Genomic DNA, 16,891 nt, shown 5'->3' on the forward strand with positions numbered 1-16,891 from the left:
AGGTAATTTCTGCCATTCTGATAAAGAATTTACACTAACAATAAATGAAACATTTTAAATATTTAGATGGATTCAAATGTTGACTTTTTTAAACGCATAATGTTGACACTTAAAATGGCAACTTATTGATCTAATCAAAGCAGTTTTGTGTAGCAGTATAATTTATTTGAGTTGGTTCAAAAATGCTAATATTTCTTAAACCACTATATCACGGTGTTGCAAAGTAAAACGCATTTAAATATTTTAAGTTCCACAAAGCTGAAGACATTTCCTGCTGGATGAGTTTTCAGTGTGATGCGATACACTGCACAACACACGGCTGTTTTTTGCAGTTATTACAAAAGCATAACCGTTGCTAACCATTCAAATAAAAACCTTCCACACACTATACTAAATATATACAAACAATATGAAAGAAAGCTACACAATTCAACCTTATTTACTTTAACAGTAAAGTTGTGGTTTCCCCTTTAATTGGTGAGGGCGCCAGCTATCCTAATGATCCAAGTATTCATGTCCTTCACTGACTTATACTCAAAAGGTTTCCACAACACAGCAACTACTGACTCCATGTAACATAAAACCAGAGATTGTTGAGAGGAATGCAAAGAAAGGGGGGAGAAAAACAGCTAATGTTTTGAAATAACATTCATCAGCAGTTTTTATGTTATAGTGAGTCTAGAATAACCATCTCCATGCATTTCTGTGTTACATATGGGACTGAATGAATATATTTCACTTCTTTATAGGCACGCCATCTGAGTAATCCTCCAGTAATCCAGCCAAATGGTTGTTGTGCGTCTTGAAGTTTCTCTTCCTCGGTCCGGCTGGCTTCTTTCTCTTTTGAATTGGTAACTGTGAAGAGCAAAGATAATCAGCTCTCATTCATTTCCTTGAACAGGTGTAACCATAAGAACTGCATATTAAAGACTTTCTTATTTCTTTCTAACAAATCTCTCACACACACACACACACACACACACACACACACACACACATACATATGTGTGTGTGAATTAAAAAAACAAAAAAAACACTGACCACTTTCTTTGGTCCCGTTTCTTGCATGGAGGAAATGCCTTGTTTCTTCAGGTACTCTTCAATCTTGTCCTCATCTATAGAGTCAACTGGAACACTCCTCCACAGCTTCTGAAATTCTGACATTGAAAGCAGCTACACTTGAAGAGCCGGACACATAATCTTAACTAACCAAACAAGTCACAGACCTGAATGAAATGCATAATATGAGTTTTACAAAACACTTCTGATATAGATCTAATACAACAAACATTTCATTTCACAGTTGAAGTAAAGTTGCCTGAATCTTCGTCAAAGCCAAATTGGTTTTCACTTTGCACATGCTCCACCTCTCCAAATAGCACTGAAATTTGGCAAAAACATTATAGCTTAAGTTGCAGACAAAGGCAATATAAAGCATGCTGTACCCCCAACATGGATCACAAGTAACATCGGAGGACAGAAATTCAGATCATTATGAATGTTCCAGTTCTAACTCGCGAAAATGTATGACGAAGACTTCCTTGATGTTAATTCTAACAACTTACCCAAGTCAAAATTGATAGCATAAACGTAGCTATTGTGAGATTGCCCACCGGTTTGAAGCATGTAGCCTTGAGAATTTCTGGACCTTGGTTGTTGGTCACTCAAGTGGTTAGCCAATGAGTTGTGTACCAAGGATAATCCTCCGTTTGTCTGATCTTACTGTAAAGCACTTTGTGATTTTTATCTGTGAAATGTGCTATATAAATAAATTTTACTTACTTACTCCGTTTTGAAATACAGTTTGACCAGGATTTACAAAATATACTTTTTTGATTTAATATGATTAAAATTTAGTCATAGTATAACTGAATCCATAAACAACAAGAAAATGTTCACAGAGCTGATTTCAGTTCGACTTCTATAGAACTGATAGTCTTTTTGCAACCACAGCTATCGCCATCTGGTGGCATTCAGTTAGAATGCAGGTTTTCAGACAATTCACTAGCTTATTACTTATAAGCTACATCCATTTTTTTTTTTAATCTCTATGGTGATAATTTCACACTTGGAAAATTCTTACATGAAATGAATGCAGAGTGAGGGCCAACTGGGTATGCATAGTATGCATAATAGTCAGTTTAGGTCAAAGACGGATACACAGAGAAAGAGGAAGACATGTCACCGTACAATTTACGGATAGACCAATACCGATATACCAATACTCACCTTCATCTACCGCAAACTGGCAATGCTTGTCATTGTAGAACAAGATCTTTTTCTTGTCTGGTCTTGTAACAAAGATGATCTGATCCCCCAAAGCCTGTGAACGATCACACAAGAAGTCTTTACCATGCTTTAATTGTTTAGTTGCCACAGTGTTCGCACATCACCGAGTGGCATCTTAGTGGTGTTTCCCTAAAAACTGAATAATGTTTAATACCTTGATGGCCTTGGCTGAATTGGGCAGCCCTTCCTCTACATCTTCTAGTAAGACTCCTCCCAGGCCCAGTTGGTCGTGCTTATCCAGCAGCCTCAGTAAGGCTTTCTTGTCCTTCAGGTTGTATTTAGGCTTGAAGCCATAGGTTCCATCCCGGACTTCAATTTTTGGATTGCTGACCAAGGCCTGAGATTGGTAGGTGAAAGTAAAGCACAAGATTATATATAACCCCCCTCCAATAAAAAACAAAATATAATAAAAACTGACACCTTGAAAAGACTAAACAAATAGTACAGTAGCTTTTTCTTCTTCGGTAAGTGTAGCCTTCCAATGTAAAAAGATGGCTTAATGTCATACGATGTATTATCAGCTTAATTTCTCATCACTTACTTTCAATGGCTTTTTTCTTTTGCAACATACCGAATATGTTTGGATGAGAATAACTTACAAATTAGCTTGAGGGGAAAAAACAAGTATTGTGTAGATTTAAGGTGAGACTCGTAAAAGAAATTGCTCAGAGAAAACGCAATTGACCTTAGTACTACTGACAATAAAAGATAGAGGTATGGCATTAAAAATAGCACAAAAGCACCTCATTCATGAGCCACTGTTTCTGCTTCATGCTTATGTCAAGAAGTTTGGTCTCATCAAGAATCTCATCTAAGGTCAGGAAGTGCGTGTCCCCATTCTGATGCCTCGTCTGAGAGATTAAGGACAGAAAAGCAGACATTAGGTAAACACACACACAAAACAATATTCACAGCTCTCTTATTTTCTGCACCATGGAGAAGATTTTAGGCAAATATCTACAGTAATTTTATAGGATTCAGAACTGTGCATTCAACAGGTGGCACAAATGCACACATTTAACAGGAAAATCTGTCAATCTGAGTGTGAGTTCTTCACCGAGGAATGAGTCAAACAGCTAGTGTGACAAGGCCTGGCTGCCTGTTTGCAGAGCCACAGCATGATAAACAAGCTGTTAACATACCAAAAGAAAGACTGGGGACCAAATGTTAACCCAGCGGGCACAAATGACTCACTCATGTTTTACAACAGACAAATGTCAAGCTTTATTATTAAACAGTTTGGTGAAAAGATAAAATCTTATTATTTGTGTTGGTCCTGCTGAAAAAAAAAGGTTTTAATGTCCCCCTCAAAATCCTCATTACCTTCATGTAATTTACTATCTTGGCCAGGCAACCAAACTTGTACCCAGAGCTCGTCTTAATGTTGAAGCTGCCATTAGATTCTGTGGAAAAAAAACAACAACATTTAAGTTTAACCAATTTATTATCGCAAGACTGAATGTACAGTGAGATTTGAGAACTACATGGACTGACATATTTGTGCAAGAACACTTTGCTGAAAATGTATTTCAGATAATTGACTACTGTCATGTCAGCTCCTGTCAAATGAGCAGCGAGTGTTTAATGAGGTCATTAAAATCCTAACTGCATTCATTATTTGACATTTTCTTATTGTCAATATTCAGTGAAAAGACAGAAGCAAACAATGCATTTGTTTGCCACTCTCTATTTTGCCTGTCAGCCTTCATTTGTTCCTATTGAAGACGCTATCATCTGAAACAGGTCAAAGGAACACAATGACATTGAGGCTAATTCAGGTTTTAAGCAAACCTGACTCATATGAGAGTTAATGCTGGGGACTACTTCCAGATACAAAGTAACACTCCAGGAAGCTAGTGAGTATTTACAGCTGCAGGGTATGTATTTTGGGTAACACAGAAACACGTCACGCAGTGCAAAAATGTGGCAGATTTAAATGTTTGCAACATTAAAATACTACACAAGTCATATATCAAGCCAATCTGATTTAGTTTGACTTGAAGTCCGGCCAGCTGGTCTTATTCTCTGCTGGAGTCCAATAATGCTGCTCCCCTCAGAGACTGACTGAGGTCTGGACTCGGCATTCACCAATCAAAGCTGAAAACAGACACTGATTCATGAATGATTCATTGTGTAGGCGGGAGCTTCTGTTGCTTTGAGCTGCACAGTAGGCAGGACGGTGAAACTGTGACAGACCAGCTAACGAATGGTGCAGAGGCAGGGCTAATAGAAAGGAGCCAATGATGTAGACAATCCTGTGCTGTTCAGCTGAGACATGAAGAGCTGCAAGGAGTGGCGGTGGAGGAGAGCGACTGAAAGTGCACGAGAGCACTGAGGAGGAAAGCAGGTTGAAGAGTGAATGTGGAGGAGGGAAAGAGTGTAAACGAAGAAGATAGGTGGAGCACCAAAAAGAGGAGAGACATTTGTCGGCTTACATCTTCTAAAAACTGAGCCAGACACACAGGTGAGTCTGCATGTTTTTCTGAACACCATCCTCTGAATAATGTGCGTGACATCAACAGATCATAATAATCCACAATATAAATTTAAGCTACAGGCTACAGGCTGCACTGGGTTTTCACTATGAAGATATGAATATGAGGATTTTTTTTTAGAGCGTTCTAATATTTGCAGGATGAAGTCATGCATCTTTAAATGCAGTGGATGTATTTACAAAGCCAGGTCCTTTTGCGTAGTAATTACAACATTTAGACTGTATAAGTGAACAGTGGATTAAATATACATGGATCTGTCTGCTTTCTACCCACTTGAATACCAAGCATCAGAACCTGTCTGTGTGTACTTATGGATATCATGTATGTGTTTGATTAAATGCATGACTCAAGACAAATCAATGAAGGACTGAGTGCTGTGAGGAGCCAGCCAGGGGCATTAGGAGTGTGTGTGTGTGTGTGTGTGTGTGTGTGTGTGTGTGTGTGTGTGTGTGTGTGTGTGAGAGACAGCCACTGTGTAGAGAGGAACCTCCAGCTCTACACCTTCAGAGCCTGGCTGGGGTGGGGCTGTTTTGGTGAGTGATAACAGATGCAGGAGTCAATCTGTCCCTGTCTGTATAATTGCTCTGACAAAAGAAAGGAGGGGGGGGGGTATAAATTAGTAACAGAGGTTGTTGTAAAGCCATGACTTGAGGTGAAACTGATATTAGGAGCTGGGTTTGTAACAACAGGATCAAAACAGTTGATTCAACGCAAAAGACAACAACACAAAACCCATACTGTACACACAACTTCCAGACAAAGTGGGGAGAATCTGGTGAGGGCAATGTTCAAAGCTGTCCTTCCTCACATGTAGAGCATAATAAAGGAGACAGCCTGTCCAGCAGTCACGTGCTACCTGTGATCTCAAATGACAATTACCTTGACTACTCTCAATTGCACACTGATACACACTGCATGGACTTTTTCTATTCTTACATGCACTTCCATCAGGTGTCAAGAGAATTTCAGACTAAGATGAAGCAACCAATGAAAATGTCTCACCAGGACAAGCCACTAAGCTTTTTCACATTTAAGTTCCCAGGTCACCTGAAACTCAAGTTACAAACCCACTAAAATAAACACACAAACAAGTCATATTAAAACAACACAAGTCTATGCACGATGGCATGTGTTTGCACACATTTAGCCTTATTAAATCTCTAAAGGAAGAGATGGTGGAAAGAGATGCACTCACGCCCCACTCCTACAACTGGGTCATCTGCCTTCGCCTCAATATTTCATGCACAAATGTCTGTGATTGTCTGCATACAAGTGTGTGTTAAGAGCATGTATGTGCACTTTTGTGCATGGCTGTGTGGGCAGAGACACTCCACAGTGTGCCCCGAGGATTTTAAAATGGTAGGTGTTGGCTAAAAATGGGAAAGAACAGCTGAAGTGAGGCAAATGTGCACTTGAAGGATCTCTTAAGTTCATTATTTTATTACAGTTCCGTTACTACATTTGTATAAGGCATTGTGGCCAAAGAGCTGCACACCAAGCATAGATGGCACAGTTCTCTACACACCCATCCTTTATTACCAGCCTTTTAAGGCTATTTTTGTTCTGAGCAGATGGCCTCAGTAGGGTTTCTGGTGTTTTGCAATATAACCTGTGCTATAATAATACACCATCTTCTCATTTCACACAAAAAATATGTCTGTAATGACAGATGTAGACTAGGTTTTGTTTACATACATACAAAGCAGTTTATCTTTTTACAACATGATCCCCTTCGTGACTGATAATGAAGCGTTACATTCATTACAACAAATTACCTATAAGAGTATTTGATAGTTTTATGAGAGTAAATGAGTTTCCATGTCTGCCTGCTGTCTCGAGTGGAACAAATTCCTTTTTCAATATCAGTATCACAAAGATCATTAGTTTTAGTTTTGTTTTTAATTATCACAATAATCAGGAGCAAATGCTTCAAAAAATCCTGGAATAGAGCCAGGCACATCTGGTTAAAAGCACTGCATCACAATGTGTTATGCCCTGAAGACAAATTCTCCCATTACTGTCATTTTTTAATCAGCCTCACACCATGAAAACACGAATTTAACAACCGCTGCTTTCATTTTGAAATTTGATCTGCAGTAAAACCAAGACCCAAACACTGTCATAAGCATTAACAATCTTTTTTTCCTTGTGTCTTATTGTTTCCAACCAGAAATCATGACCAACATCACAGCTACTGTTCATCCAAACAATCTCCCACTGCGAGAAGAGGGAGTCCCTCTGTCCCTCGTCTCCTTTCAGGTCCAGGAAGTCTACCCATTTCATGATGGCTGGAATGTGGCCTGTTTTGTCATCCTTCTTCTTTTTATTCTCACCGTCCTGTCCTTGGCAGCGTTGGCTGTGCTCTATGAGCTGCTGGACTGTGGGTGCTGCGCCAAAGGGAAAACACACCACCAGCTACAGGAGGAAGGGCCGGGAAGCTGCAGCAAGCTTATGAGTAGCATGTGCAAGGAGCCAGAATCCCACACTGAGGTGGTATAGTGGCAACAAGGACGAAGTAAAGAATAATAGGAATTTGGATATTGTTGCTCATTTGGACAGGACCACACTACTGACTAAGATGTTTGCAAAAATGAACTCCCAAAAACCCCCCAAAACACTCAAAGTAATTCAGTTGTTCACAATTAGAGGTGAAAGCTGGTGACTGAACGATATAAATGTATCTTCCCACATCTACCGCAGACCCCGAAAGCCATATTTCACTTCTGAAATACTCCCAGAAGAAAAGAAGATCACCTGAGTATTTATAACATGGCTTAAAAACACAAATTTACACTACTTAAAGTACCCATATTATGCCCTTTGAATTATTCCCTACAACTTTATTCGAAGCCCATTTCTATGGAAGCCCGTTTCCGCCACTAAAAAAAAAAAAAAAGCTAGTATCCATAACTCGAAATTTCGAGTTATTTTCTCGAAATTTCGAGTTATTTTTCTCAAAATTTCGAGTTATTTTTCTCAAAATTTCGAGTTATTTTTCTCAAAATTTCGAGTTAGCTCTGCCAATCAAAAATATACGTGAATGAGGTCGCTTTCTTGTTACCTGGAAGCATATGGCGCAGGACCGCGCACTCAAAAACGGATCCCAACAAATTAAAGTATGTTTGCTGATAGTAACACCATGTGATTCAGCTAATAACACAGGGATTTCATCATTTGTGAAGCCAGGCTGAAAACACTCAGCAATCTGTGCATTCACGACTGGATGTAATACCGGTAGCTTAGCTGTAGCATTTGTAGCTGAGGGCTTCAGCTTCCGGGTAACATGGAAATGACGTCATTCACGTAGATTACTGATTGGCAGCGCTAACTCGAAATTTCGAGTTGCTTTTCTCAAAATTTTGAGTTAATATGTCGAAATTTCGAGAAAATAACTCGAAATTTCGAGAAAATAACTCGAAATTTCGAGAAAATAACTCGAAATTTCGAGAAAATAACTCGAAATTTTGAGTTATGGATCCTTTTTTTTTTTTTTAGTGGCGGAAACGGGCTTCCATACATTTCAAATAACTTATTAGTGAGAAAACTTTGCCTTTATTTTTATGGGAATGTTGCCAGGACAACAGAAAATCCCCTATGTTTAGTGCTAATACAGCTAGAGCTTCTGTACTCATCTCTTGCTCACAGAAATTGTATTCTAATACTGCAGAATTTCCAATAAAGCACTTCTCATTTACATAATATTCTTTTTCAGGTGTAAGCAAATAATCTCGATAAACTAGTCATAAACAGCCTGTTACCATAAACCATATACTATTTTTAAGCTATTTTCCACCCACTCCTCTGCATAGCTTAGGTCCTCACAAAAGCAACACTGGCTGACAAAAACAAGCTAAAGACTACGGCTCTACTTTACATTATATTGAAAGAGACATGAGCAAAACAAAGGGTAAAAGACGTGCTGCAGCAGTGTACAGTATAACAAAACTAATGCATGCATGTCCGTGTGTTTTACAAGTCTAAGCTGATGACTCAGCTAGTCCTAAGCACCAAGACAATAGTTAGCTGATGCATCTCTTAAGGTTACTCTTCATCATATATAAATGAGGCAAATTGTTATTCAGTTATTTTCTGCTGATATACACGTGAAATAAACTCCTCGTGTCTACAAATCTGCCTCTTCTGCCTGCCAGTGTACGATGCTACACAAGCAGCTCAGCTCTTTTATCCATGTCATATAGTGGGTGGCTAGTGCTACATCAATAAAGTGTAATGCTTAATTGTTTTGAACACTCTGCCTTTGGGTCGAACAGTTTTCCTGGACGAAACCCTGTAAATAATCTTATCCTGGTACACCACTAAAATACATTCATGGGCTTGTTAAGGGGCATGACATGGGGACTTTAATATAGGCTGTGGCAGAATGTGTTGCATTAAATGGGCATTTTCTTAGTTTGATTATTTTGGAAACTGATTATTAAGTTGCATGGGAAAAAAAACGTTGGGGAAAAAAGCATTTTCTTACCCTGCTATATGGGTGTTAAAAAAAAAACCTGTTCAGAAAAAACAACTACTGTGTGAGTGCTTTTTTTGTGACCTACTGGATGCAGTGAGCTTCTTCAAGACATGCTGTTTCTGAAATTGCCGTCCAAATCTTATTACAACAATATCTGTTGATCAAGCCTAGTCAGATGAAATCATTGCTTAGGATAAAGCTGGTGTTCTTCAGTAAATTGTAAGCCAGTGTTGTCAACATGTTTAGCACTGCAACATTATTTCATGACAAGTTCGCATGCTGCACAGTGATGTACGGTAAAATGTTATATTGAGCACTATGTGTAATTTCATGCCTTACCACAAAACGCCTAATAAAAGCTGACTCACTTTTCTGTTAACAGAAGTAGCTTTTTCTTTAAGAGTATATGGCGTGACATTGCAATTTCGAACGGATGCCAAGAGGCCACTGCTCACAATTCTTATGTTGTATATATATTTATGCATGTTGCTTTAATTCATCTGAAAGAACATTTTAAATGCAAAAGTGTCATAAGTATCACTTGTAATCCAATTTTCTTTTATCTAAATTTGACTGAGCAGTAAGAATTCTAGTTTTTTGGGTTAAGCTAAGGATTTAGAATGAGAAAAGATCGTCACCTGATTAATTTAACCTGTGAAGTAAGGTTCTTTCTTATTAGAAATAACAACCAGGAGAGTGTATTATTCCAGTGTCTTGGTTGTCTTGTTGAATCACAGTAAACTGACACGCACAACTTTAATTACATGGATCCTCAATTTACTGTCAAGTCTTTAGGGCAGATTAATTTTGAGTATCGACCCAGTTGAAAGTTCCTTCATCCACTCTAAAATGTCTTTTGGTTCACTTGTTAGACTTTCATAATATAAAAAGCTATATACTGATGAGATGAGATTATTTTATTCAAAGCTAAAGCAACTAGCATTGGTGCATATTTAGGCCTTCGATTAGATATTAACCAGCTGGATGTGTGAAAATTGTTTTGGTGTCCAAATATGAGCAATCCGATTGTACAGAATAAGCCTGTTATGTTGCGAATAGATTTTGATTTTCAAAGAACTATAATTAATGGCACAGATAAACAAAAATCTACTTTTCTTCATTTAAAAATATGTTTTCCATTAAAGAAATTATTAATATTTATTTTCCCAAATCGTATTAAGTTACAGGATTTTCTGAATCAACAGAAAATAAGGTGATCTTCAAATAATCAATAGAAAATGTTTTTAGTTGTTGGTTTTTTTTTGTTTTTTTTATTCACTCGTGTCCATAATTTTCCCCTCATAGTTACTTTGAGCCATACTGAGGGTGCTCATTTGTGTCTGGCTCTGAGCTTTGTGAAACTTTAGCGTTAGCCACATTCCCTTTTCATATTTAAATGTCTAATTAGATTTCTTGTTTATCAATGTTTTCTCGCTGGTACCCCTACAGTGTACTTTGGTGAACTTTGTCTCTTCACTCACAGTGAGAAGCTTCCACACTAACACCATGTCAGGCTGTGAGAGTGCATGTGAATATTTTCCTACACCGCTATACAATCAGTTATATGGGAGACTGAATGGCCAGTCACTGGGCGGAGCTAAGCACTGGAAATCTGCAGAATCCAGTCCCTGGCCAGTCAGTCGATGCATCTCCTACTTGCCAACATATATCTACAGATGCTAGCCAGTGGTGATGTGAACCAATAGAGACATTAAAACACTAACAAACAAGAATAAGTGGTTTACAGCAACAAACATCACCCTTTTCAAGAAAATATTTTTCACCTACCACTACTGAGTTTGGAACTAGAGGAGCTCTCCTTGTCAACTTTGGGTTTCTTCTTTTTGTGTGATCCAGAGTCTGAGGCAGCCTGTCTCTTCTCTACAGTTGGGGTGGAAAGTGCCCTTTTCTTAAAAAGCTCCCTTTCTCTCAGTAGAGCAGGATCCATCCTGTTTGAAAGATTAAAAAAAAAAAGAAGAAGATTCATTTAACAAAAGGCAAAGCAACAAAGCTCATTTTGATGGATTCAGGGAATCACATTCTTAATATATGTAAGTATACGTGTAAGTAGCAAGAACCTTTGGTGGCCTTTAGCTTCAGGGACTTATGAGCTGTCACCTGGTTGATCTTTTTGTAATAAAGCCATCAAGAAACGGTTTTTTTCCCGATACCAACAAAACAACTGATATATTAAAAAAACCAAAAACTAAGCTGAAAAGTCATACAGCCAAATACTGTTCGGAGACGAACCATAGTTATTAAATTTTTTAGAATTAAATGGCGTTAGAGGGAAAACAGTCATTACCCCAGAGCCACAAATATAAAGCTAGTTAAACTAGCTAACAATAGCTAGTTTATTTTCAATTCCGATTACAAACGGCTTTCAGTTGACTTTGTGATCATGTAAATCCCATAATAACTACAACTAACATTATGTTAATAAGCGAACGTTACTGAGTATTATGGGGAAACCAGGATAAATAAACAAACGTGGTGAAACACTGTACCAGAAGCTTAGTAGTTAACCTAGCGTTAGCATCACGATTAATTCAACATTACCTGACACTTTGTTCCTGTTCTCACTCAGAGAAAGAAGAGGGTTAGTCCAAGAGCACTAACTATATGCTGTAGATGTAAAACAGAATGCGTCCTCCACCGAATCACTGTTTTTTGTCGTTCCTTCGGAGACAACACAAGTAAACTTCATACACAATTTTACTCATGCTGCACTTCCGTTTCTAGTTCGATTTTTCCGGTATCGACAGCGAAGCCTGTATGGCGTCATTACGTACGTACGACAAAACGATGATTTACGATGAATAAAAAACTGCACGTTTAGAAAATATTGATGACAACAATTTTCGAAATATATCTTCTATTTGTTTGGGTCCCTCTCGACAGATTAAATGTTTTGTTTTTTAATCCACCACAAAATCACATCAATTTACACGTTTTTTAACAAACTATAAAAGACAAAATATAAAAGAAAAAAAGATCACGCAGTAATTTTTGTTTGTGCAAAAGTTTGGTCTCTCCTTTATGCTATTTTGCTATAGTATTACTCGGGATTTATACTAATTGTCACATCCATATTCTTATTAACTACTGAAACGCTAAACAGGACAAGCCATAAAAATCAGAATCAGAATCAGAATCAGAATCAGAATGGGGTTTATTGCCAAATGTTGAGCAGGTTTACAACATTAGGAAATTGCTGCGGTGCTTCAGTGCAAACATGGTGTCATAAATAACACTTAAATAGACATGGAAAAAATAAAAGTAGGGATAAGAATTAAAAGTGCTACGTGGAAAGATATGTGCATGAGATATACATGAGATATATACATGAGAGTAAGAATTAAGAGTGCTACGTTGAAAGATATATACATGAGTGCAGGTGGTGATCAGTGCCAAACATGGAATGATACAGTGAACACAGCGTAGGGTCATGTGTTAGTGGCAGGGACAGTCATATGGTTATTGTTCATGTGTCCAACAGCAGAGGGGAAGAAACTGTTCTTATGGCGAGAGGTTCTGGTGCGGATGGACCGGAGCCTCCTGCCTGAGGGGAGCAGGTCAAACAGACTGTGTCCAGGGTGAGAAGGGTCAGCTGAGATCCGAGCTGCACGCCGCAATGTCCTGGAGGTGTACAGGTCCTGCAAAGATGGGAGTCTGCAGCCAATCACCTTCTCAGCAGAGCGCACAACACGCTGCAGTCTCTGTTTGTCCCTGATAGTGGCTCCAGCGTATACCACACGGTGATGGAGGAGGTGAGGATGGACTCAATGATTGCAGTGTAGAATTGCATCATCGTCCGTGTTGGCAGGTTGAATTTCTTCAGCTGCCTCAGGAAGTACATCCTCTGCTGGGCTTTCTTGATGACGGAGGTGATGGTGGGCTCCCACTTCAGGTCCTGGGTGATGGTGGTACCCAGGAAGCGGAATGAGTCCACAGAGGTGATGGGGGTGTCAGTCAGGATGATGGGGGGGAGTGGGGCTGTGTGCTTCCTGAAGTCCACAATAATCTCCACTGTCTTCTGGGCATTCAGCACCAGGTTGTTGTGGCTGCACCAGGACACCAGACGTTCAACCTCCCTCCTGTAGGCAGACTCGTCCCCGTCCGAGATGAGTCCAATAACGGTGGTGTCATCTGCAAACTTGATTAGCTTGACAGACTGGTGGGTGGAGGTGCAGCAGTTGGTGTACAGGGAGAAGAGCAGAGGAGAAAGAACACAGCCCTGAGGGGAGCCGGTGCTGATGGTCCGGGAGTCCGAGACATTCTTTCCCAGCCTCACATGCTGCTTCCTGTCCGTCAGGAAGTCAGTGATCCACCGGCAGATGGGATCAGGCACATTCATTCAAAATATATATCAACATAAAGTGTTTCTAGCTCACAGATTCCACTGCATGATAGTTGAATAAAAATGGGAGTTAAATAAACTTTCATATAAAGCTGCTAGTCTATTCGTGAATTGGGTTCATATAAGCAATACGCTATCGCCTAATATGCACCAAATCTAAATTTATGTGTCACAAATAATTTTTTTGTTTTACATGGACAAATTAAAGTCTTCTTTCATTTTACTTCTTCTGTTCTTCAGTTCTGAGTAAAAAATAAAAAGCAACAAAACAGGATATTATTACTTTAATTTATTTTTGAGTGTGTTTTGTGTAATTTATTTATTTATTTTTAATCATTGGACTTCTTGTTTTTTTGGGAAGAGATTATTGGCTCAGCATCGCCACTTAGAGGTTGTTTTAAACCCCTGCTTCTCATACTTAAGATACTGCCTTTATACGTTATTCAGTGTGAATGACTCAAGTAATAATTAGTAAGAAAAATAGTATCAAATCGAAAGAAAAATGCTGCCTACCTTTTAATGGCATTATCTATATGTTAAAACAAACAAGCTACAGAGGATGTTTCATGATCCCGTCATGGCCATCCTCTGTGCTGTGGTGTGATGGGGTACAGATAACAACAGACTCGATAAACCGATTTAAAAGGCCAGTGATATTGTGGGTCCAGAACTGACTCTGTGACAGACGTTTTAGAAAGAAGGATGCTTTCTGAGTTATGGTGAATATTAGACTGCACTTTGTACCATCTTCTGTTGTGCTGGGGAATCACAGGAACAGGTTCAACCATAATGCACCACAGAAAACCACGGGAAGTCATTCCTATGTGTGACCATCAAACTTTTGGGCACCTCCTTATGACACCTGTATTATTTACACTTGCAATATCTTGTATATGATTCATTGTTTTAACTTCGGAGTATTTAACTTTAATTTAATACAACACTTTAAGTGAATGTCTGTAACAAAACCATTTCCACCTGGTGTAAATAAAATATTCTGATCACAATTCTTTAATTCAGTATGGAAAAAATGTTACCCAAAACATAAGACACGTGACAAAATGTCCGAGTGCATAAAAACTGGAATGCAATAAAAGATTGAATGATTTTTTAGTTTTCCAAGGATTCATTTAAAGAGAAAAACAATCCAGGAGTTAAAAACAAACGACTGTTTGCAGCACTATACCTCCATTGTTATTGCAACAAAGCTGACTATTTTTTATGCCTGTGGCCACAATTTGTCTTGCACCCTGATGAATAAAACATGATTTGGCCTTAGTTGTCGCCACTCATTGTATTTAGAGAGGAAATTTGAATCGGTTCAAACTTAAAAAGGCCACATGTCCCCCCCTGCTTTTTTTGTTGGTTTTGTTATTAAATAAAACTCAGTATATCGGTTCATATGACTGAAGCCAGACTGCTGACTGAGGAAGGAAGGGGACTCCACTAGTGGGTAATCAGTTGTGAGAAGAGGTGAGATAAGGCTGCAGTATGCTGTACAACCAAGTCACCAAAGAAAATGAGAGAGCTAAGCACCCAGGAGCAGAAGAATGTGGAAGCCATAAAACAGAGCTGGGCCACAGTGTTCAGCTCAAACTGAAGCAGTCATATAAAAGATGGTATTTCTGAGTTTGTGCTCATTTGCTTCACATGCATTAGCTTTATACATAGACACAATGTCAAAGGAAGGGTGCCTCCTTGTTTTATTCAAGAGTTAAGCAGGAGCTTGCCTAAATCCAAAAGTTCTTTGGATGTTAAAATCAAGCACTTCATAGTTTTCTTTTTTAGTTTGATTGGCTTGAAAATAGTGTCAGAGAGCTTTCTTTGTAAGTTCAGCTGCTTTGTGCAGCACAGTGCATCGGGATCTTTGTTCCACAGCATTACTGTGTCACTTGTGTTTCACACTGTCTGTCAGCTTGAAGCCTCTATAAAGATCTGGTTTCAGATCTTACAACATTTTATCAAGTTAAAAAACACAGCTTATCCTCTGCATTGGGACTGTGTGGGTTGTTTGGTTTAAACCGACTAAAACATGCTTTTAAAAGACAAACACAGCCAGAAGAAAGAAATGCAGTGAACTCGCATGTGAATTAACCAATTCTAAAGTAAATATAGTCACTTAGATTAAAAGCTGATGATTACAATTGCAGGAGATCTTGTGGGGGAAAGTATCGTTTTCACAAGACTCTGTGCAGTCCTGTGGAAAAGGAAGTGCACTCCATGATTCAGTAGCTTGTAGAATCAGCACTAACTTAAAGTAATTGTTTCTTTTACAACTCTCACATCCTTGTGGAGGATTTTGGCCCACTCTTCTTTGGATCATTGTTTCAGTTCATTAACATTTGCACTTTTATGCAAAGCTCCCTTAAGGTCCTGCATCAGCATTTCAGTAAGGTTAATATCTGGACTTTGGCTGGGTCATTGCAACTTCAAGCCATACTTGTTGAGCCTTTTTTCAACATTTACAATCTACAATAAATCGCTGACTTTAGGCCGGTTTAATACATAAGTCTTCCTGTAAGTCATGCTGAATTTTCTATATGAAAAAAATAAAAATAAAAATCAACTAAAAAGGTGAAAAAAATAAGAACCCATTCCTATTCATTTGTGTATTGCACTGACATACTGTACAGCTTATTGACTGTTGGTATTCTAACCCCTGAGTGAGAGAAAATGCACAATACTGAGACTCGGTTTGCCTTCCTCTTGGCAAACTGCATGCTGTATTGTTATCTCATGTGTTTGTTATTAGAATGCATGTAAAGTAAGCAGGGATCAACAGCTCTGTCAGATTGATGTCTTTTAACAGAAAAGATGCTTTAATATGCTGGGAAAAAAAATACAAGCTATAAAAAGTGTATTACCAGCAGCTACATGGAGATAGGGAAATATGAATAGGTGTACTGTATGTGTGTATGTGCCTGTGAACTTTGTGTTGGTGGACATTTATGGGTAAAAAAAATCTTATCCTCCATCTGTTCCTGCATAATATTGAAAACCTGAGTTGTTGATATCAAAATCTCAACATAGTCCTCGGTTTGGTGTGTCATTACCCCCCCTCTCAGTCCTTACAAACAATATCTGCACGTACATCAGCTCATCAAAACTTTCAGTTGTCCAATGCCGATCATAGAACAAATTAGCATCTCCAAAACTCCTACTTAATGATTTAGTGGGCCAGTCAAAGAAGTGAGTCCACATAAATGATTAAAGATGCGCTAACCTAATTTAGGCCCTAATCCATAATTAATTACGCCATATAGTCGTAGCAGA

The 16,891-nt window shown here is 38.6% G+C and overlaps 2 protein-coding genes across 2 annotated transcripts; one reads left to right on the forward strand and one right to left on the reverse strand.

Moving 5' to 3' along the window:
• Positions 1-155: 155 nt before the first annotated feature.
• gtf2e2 (general transcription factor IIE, polypeptide 2, beta) lies at positions 156-11,980 on the reverse strand. The gene is made up of 8 exons (XM_085356005.1): positions 11,818-11,980; positions 11,047-11,207; positions 3,613-3,692; positions 3,033-3,140; positions 2,444-2,626; positions 2,230-2,323; positions 1,042-1,157; positions 156-855 (listed from the first exon to the last, which is right to left on the reverse strand). Exons 2-8 carry the CDS (start codon positions 11,204-11,206, stop codon positions 736-738), a joined length of 861 nt encoding a protein of 286 aa, XP_085212131.1. The 5' UTR covers position 11,207; positions 11,818-11,980; the 3' UTR covers positions 156-735.
• Positions 6,960-7,283, forward strand: smim18 (small integral membrane protein 18). Its single transcript, XM_085356004.1, has one exon. The coding sequence runs from the start codon at positions 6,960-6,962 to the stop codon at positions 7,281-7,283; it is 324 nt and encodes a 107-aa protein (XP_085212130.1).
• Positions 11,981-16,891: the final 4,911 nt, after the last annotated feature.

The sequence above is a fragment of the Diplotaxodon limnothrissa genome, linkage group LG6 (assembly GCF_057381915.1).
Source record: "Diplotaxodon limnothrissa isolate DT_005_m linkage group LG6, D_limnothrissa_male_GT1.1, whole genome shotgun sequence".
Taxonomy (NCBI): domain Eukaryota; kingdom Metazoa; phylum Chordata; class Actinopteri; order Cichliformes; family Cichlidae; genus Diplotaxodon; species Diplotaxodon limnothrissa.

Bases quoted from the DNA above. Each gene is read 5' to 3' on its own strand.
- smim18 (XM_085356004.1), top strand. From the start codon at position 6,960: ATGACCAACATCACAGCTACTGTTCATCCAAACAATCTCCCACTGCGA.
- gtf2e2 (XM_085356005.1), bottom strand. From the start codon at position 11,206: ATGGATCCTGCTCTACTGAGAGAAAGGGAGCTTTTTAAGAAAAGGGCA. The intron at 1,158-2,229 runs GTGAGTATTGGT...TTTCAATGTCAG, and splicing joins CCAGTTTGCGGTAGATGAAG to AATTTCAGAAGCTGTGGAGG. The intron at 856-1,041 runs GTCAGTGTTTTT...TGCTCTTCACAG, and splicing joins AAACGGGACCAAAGAAAGTG to TTACCAATTCAAAAGAGAAA.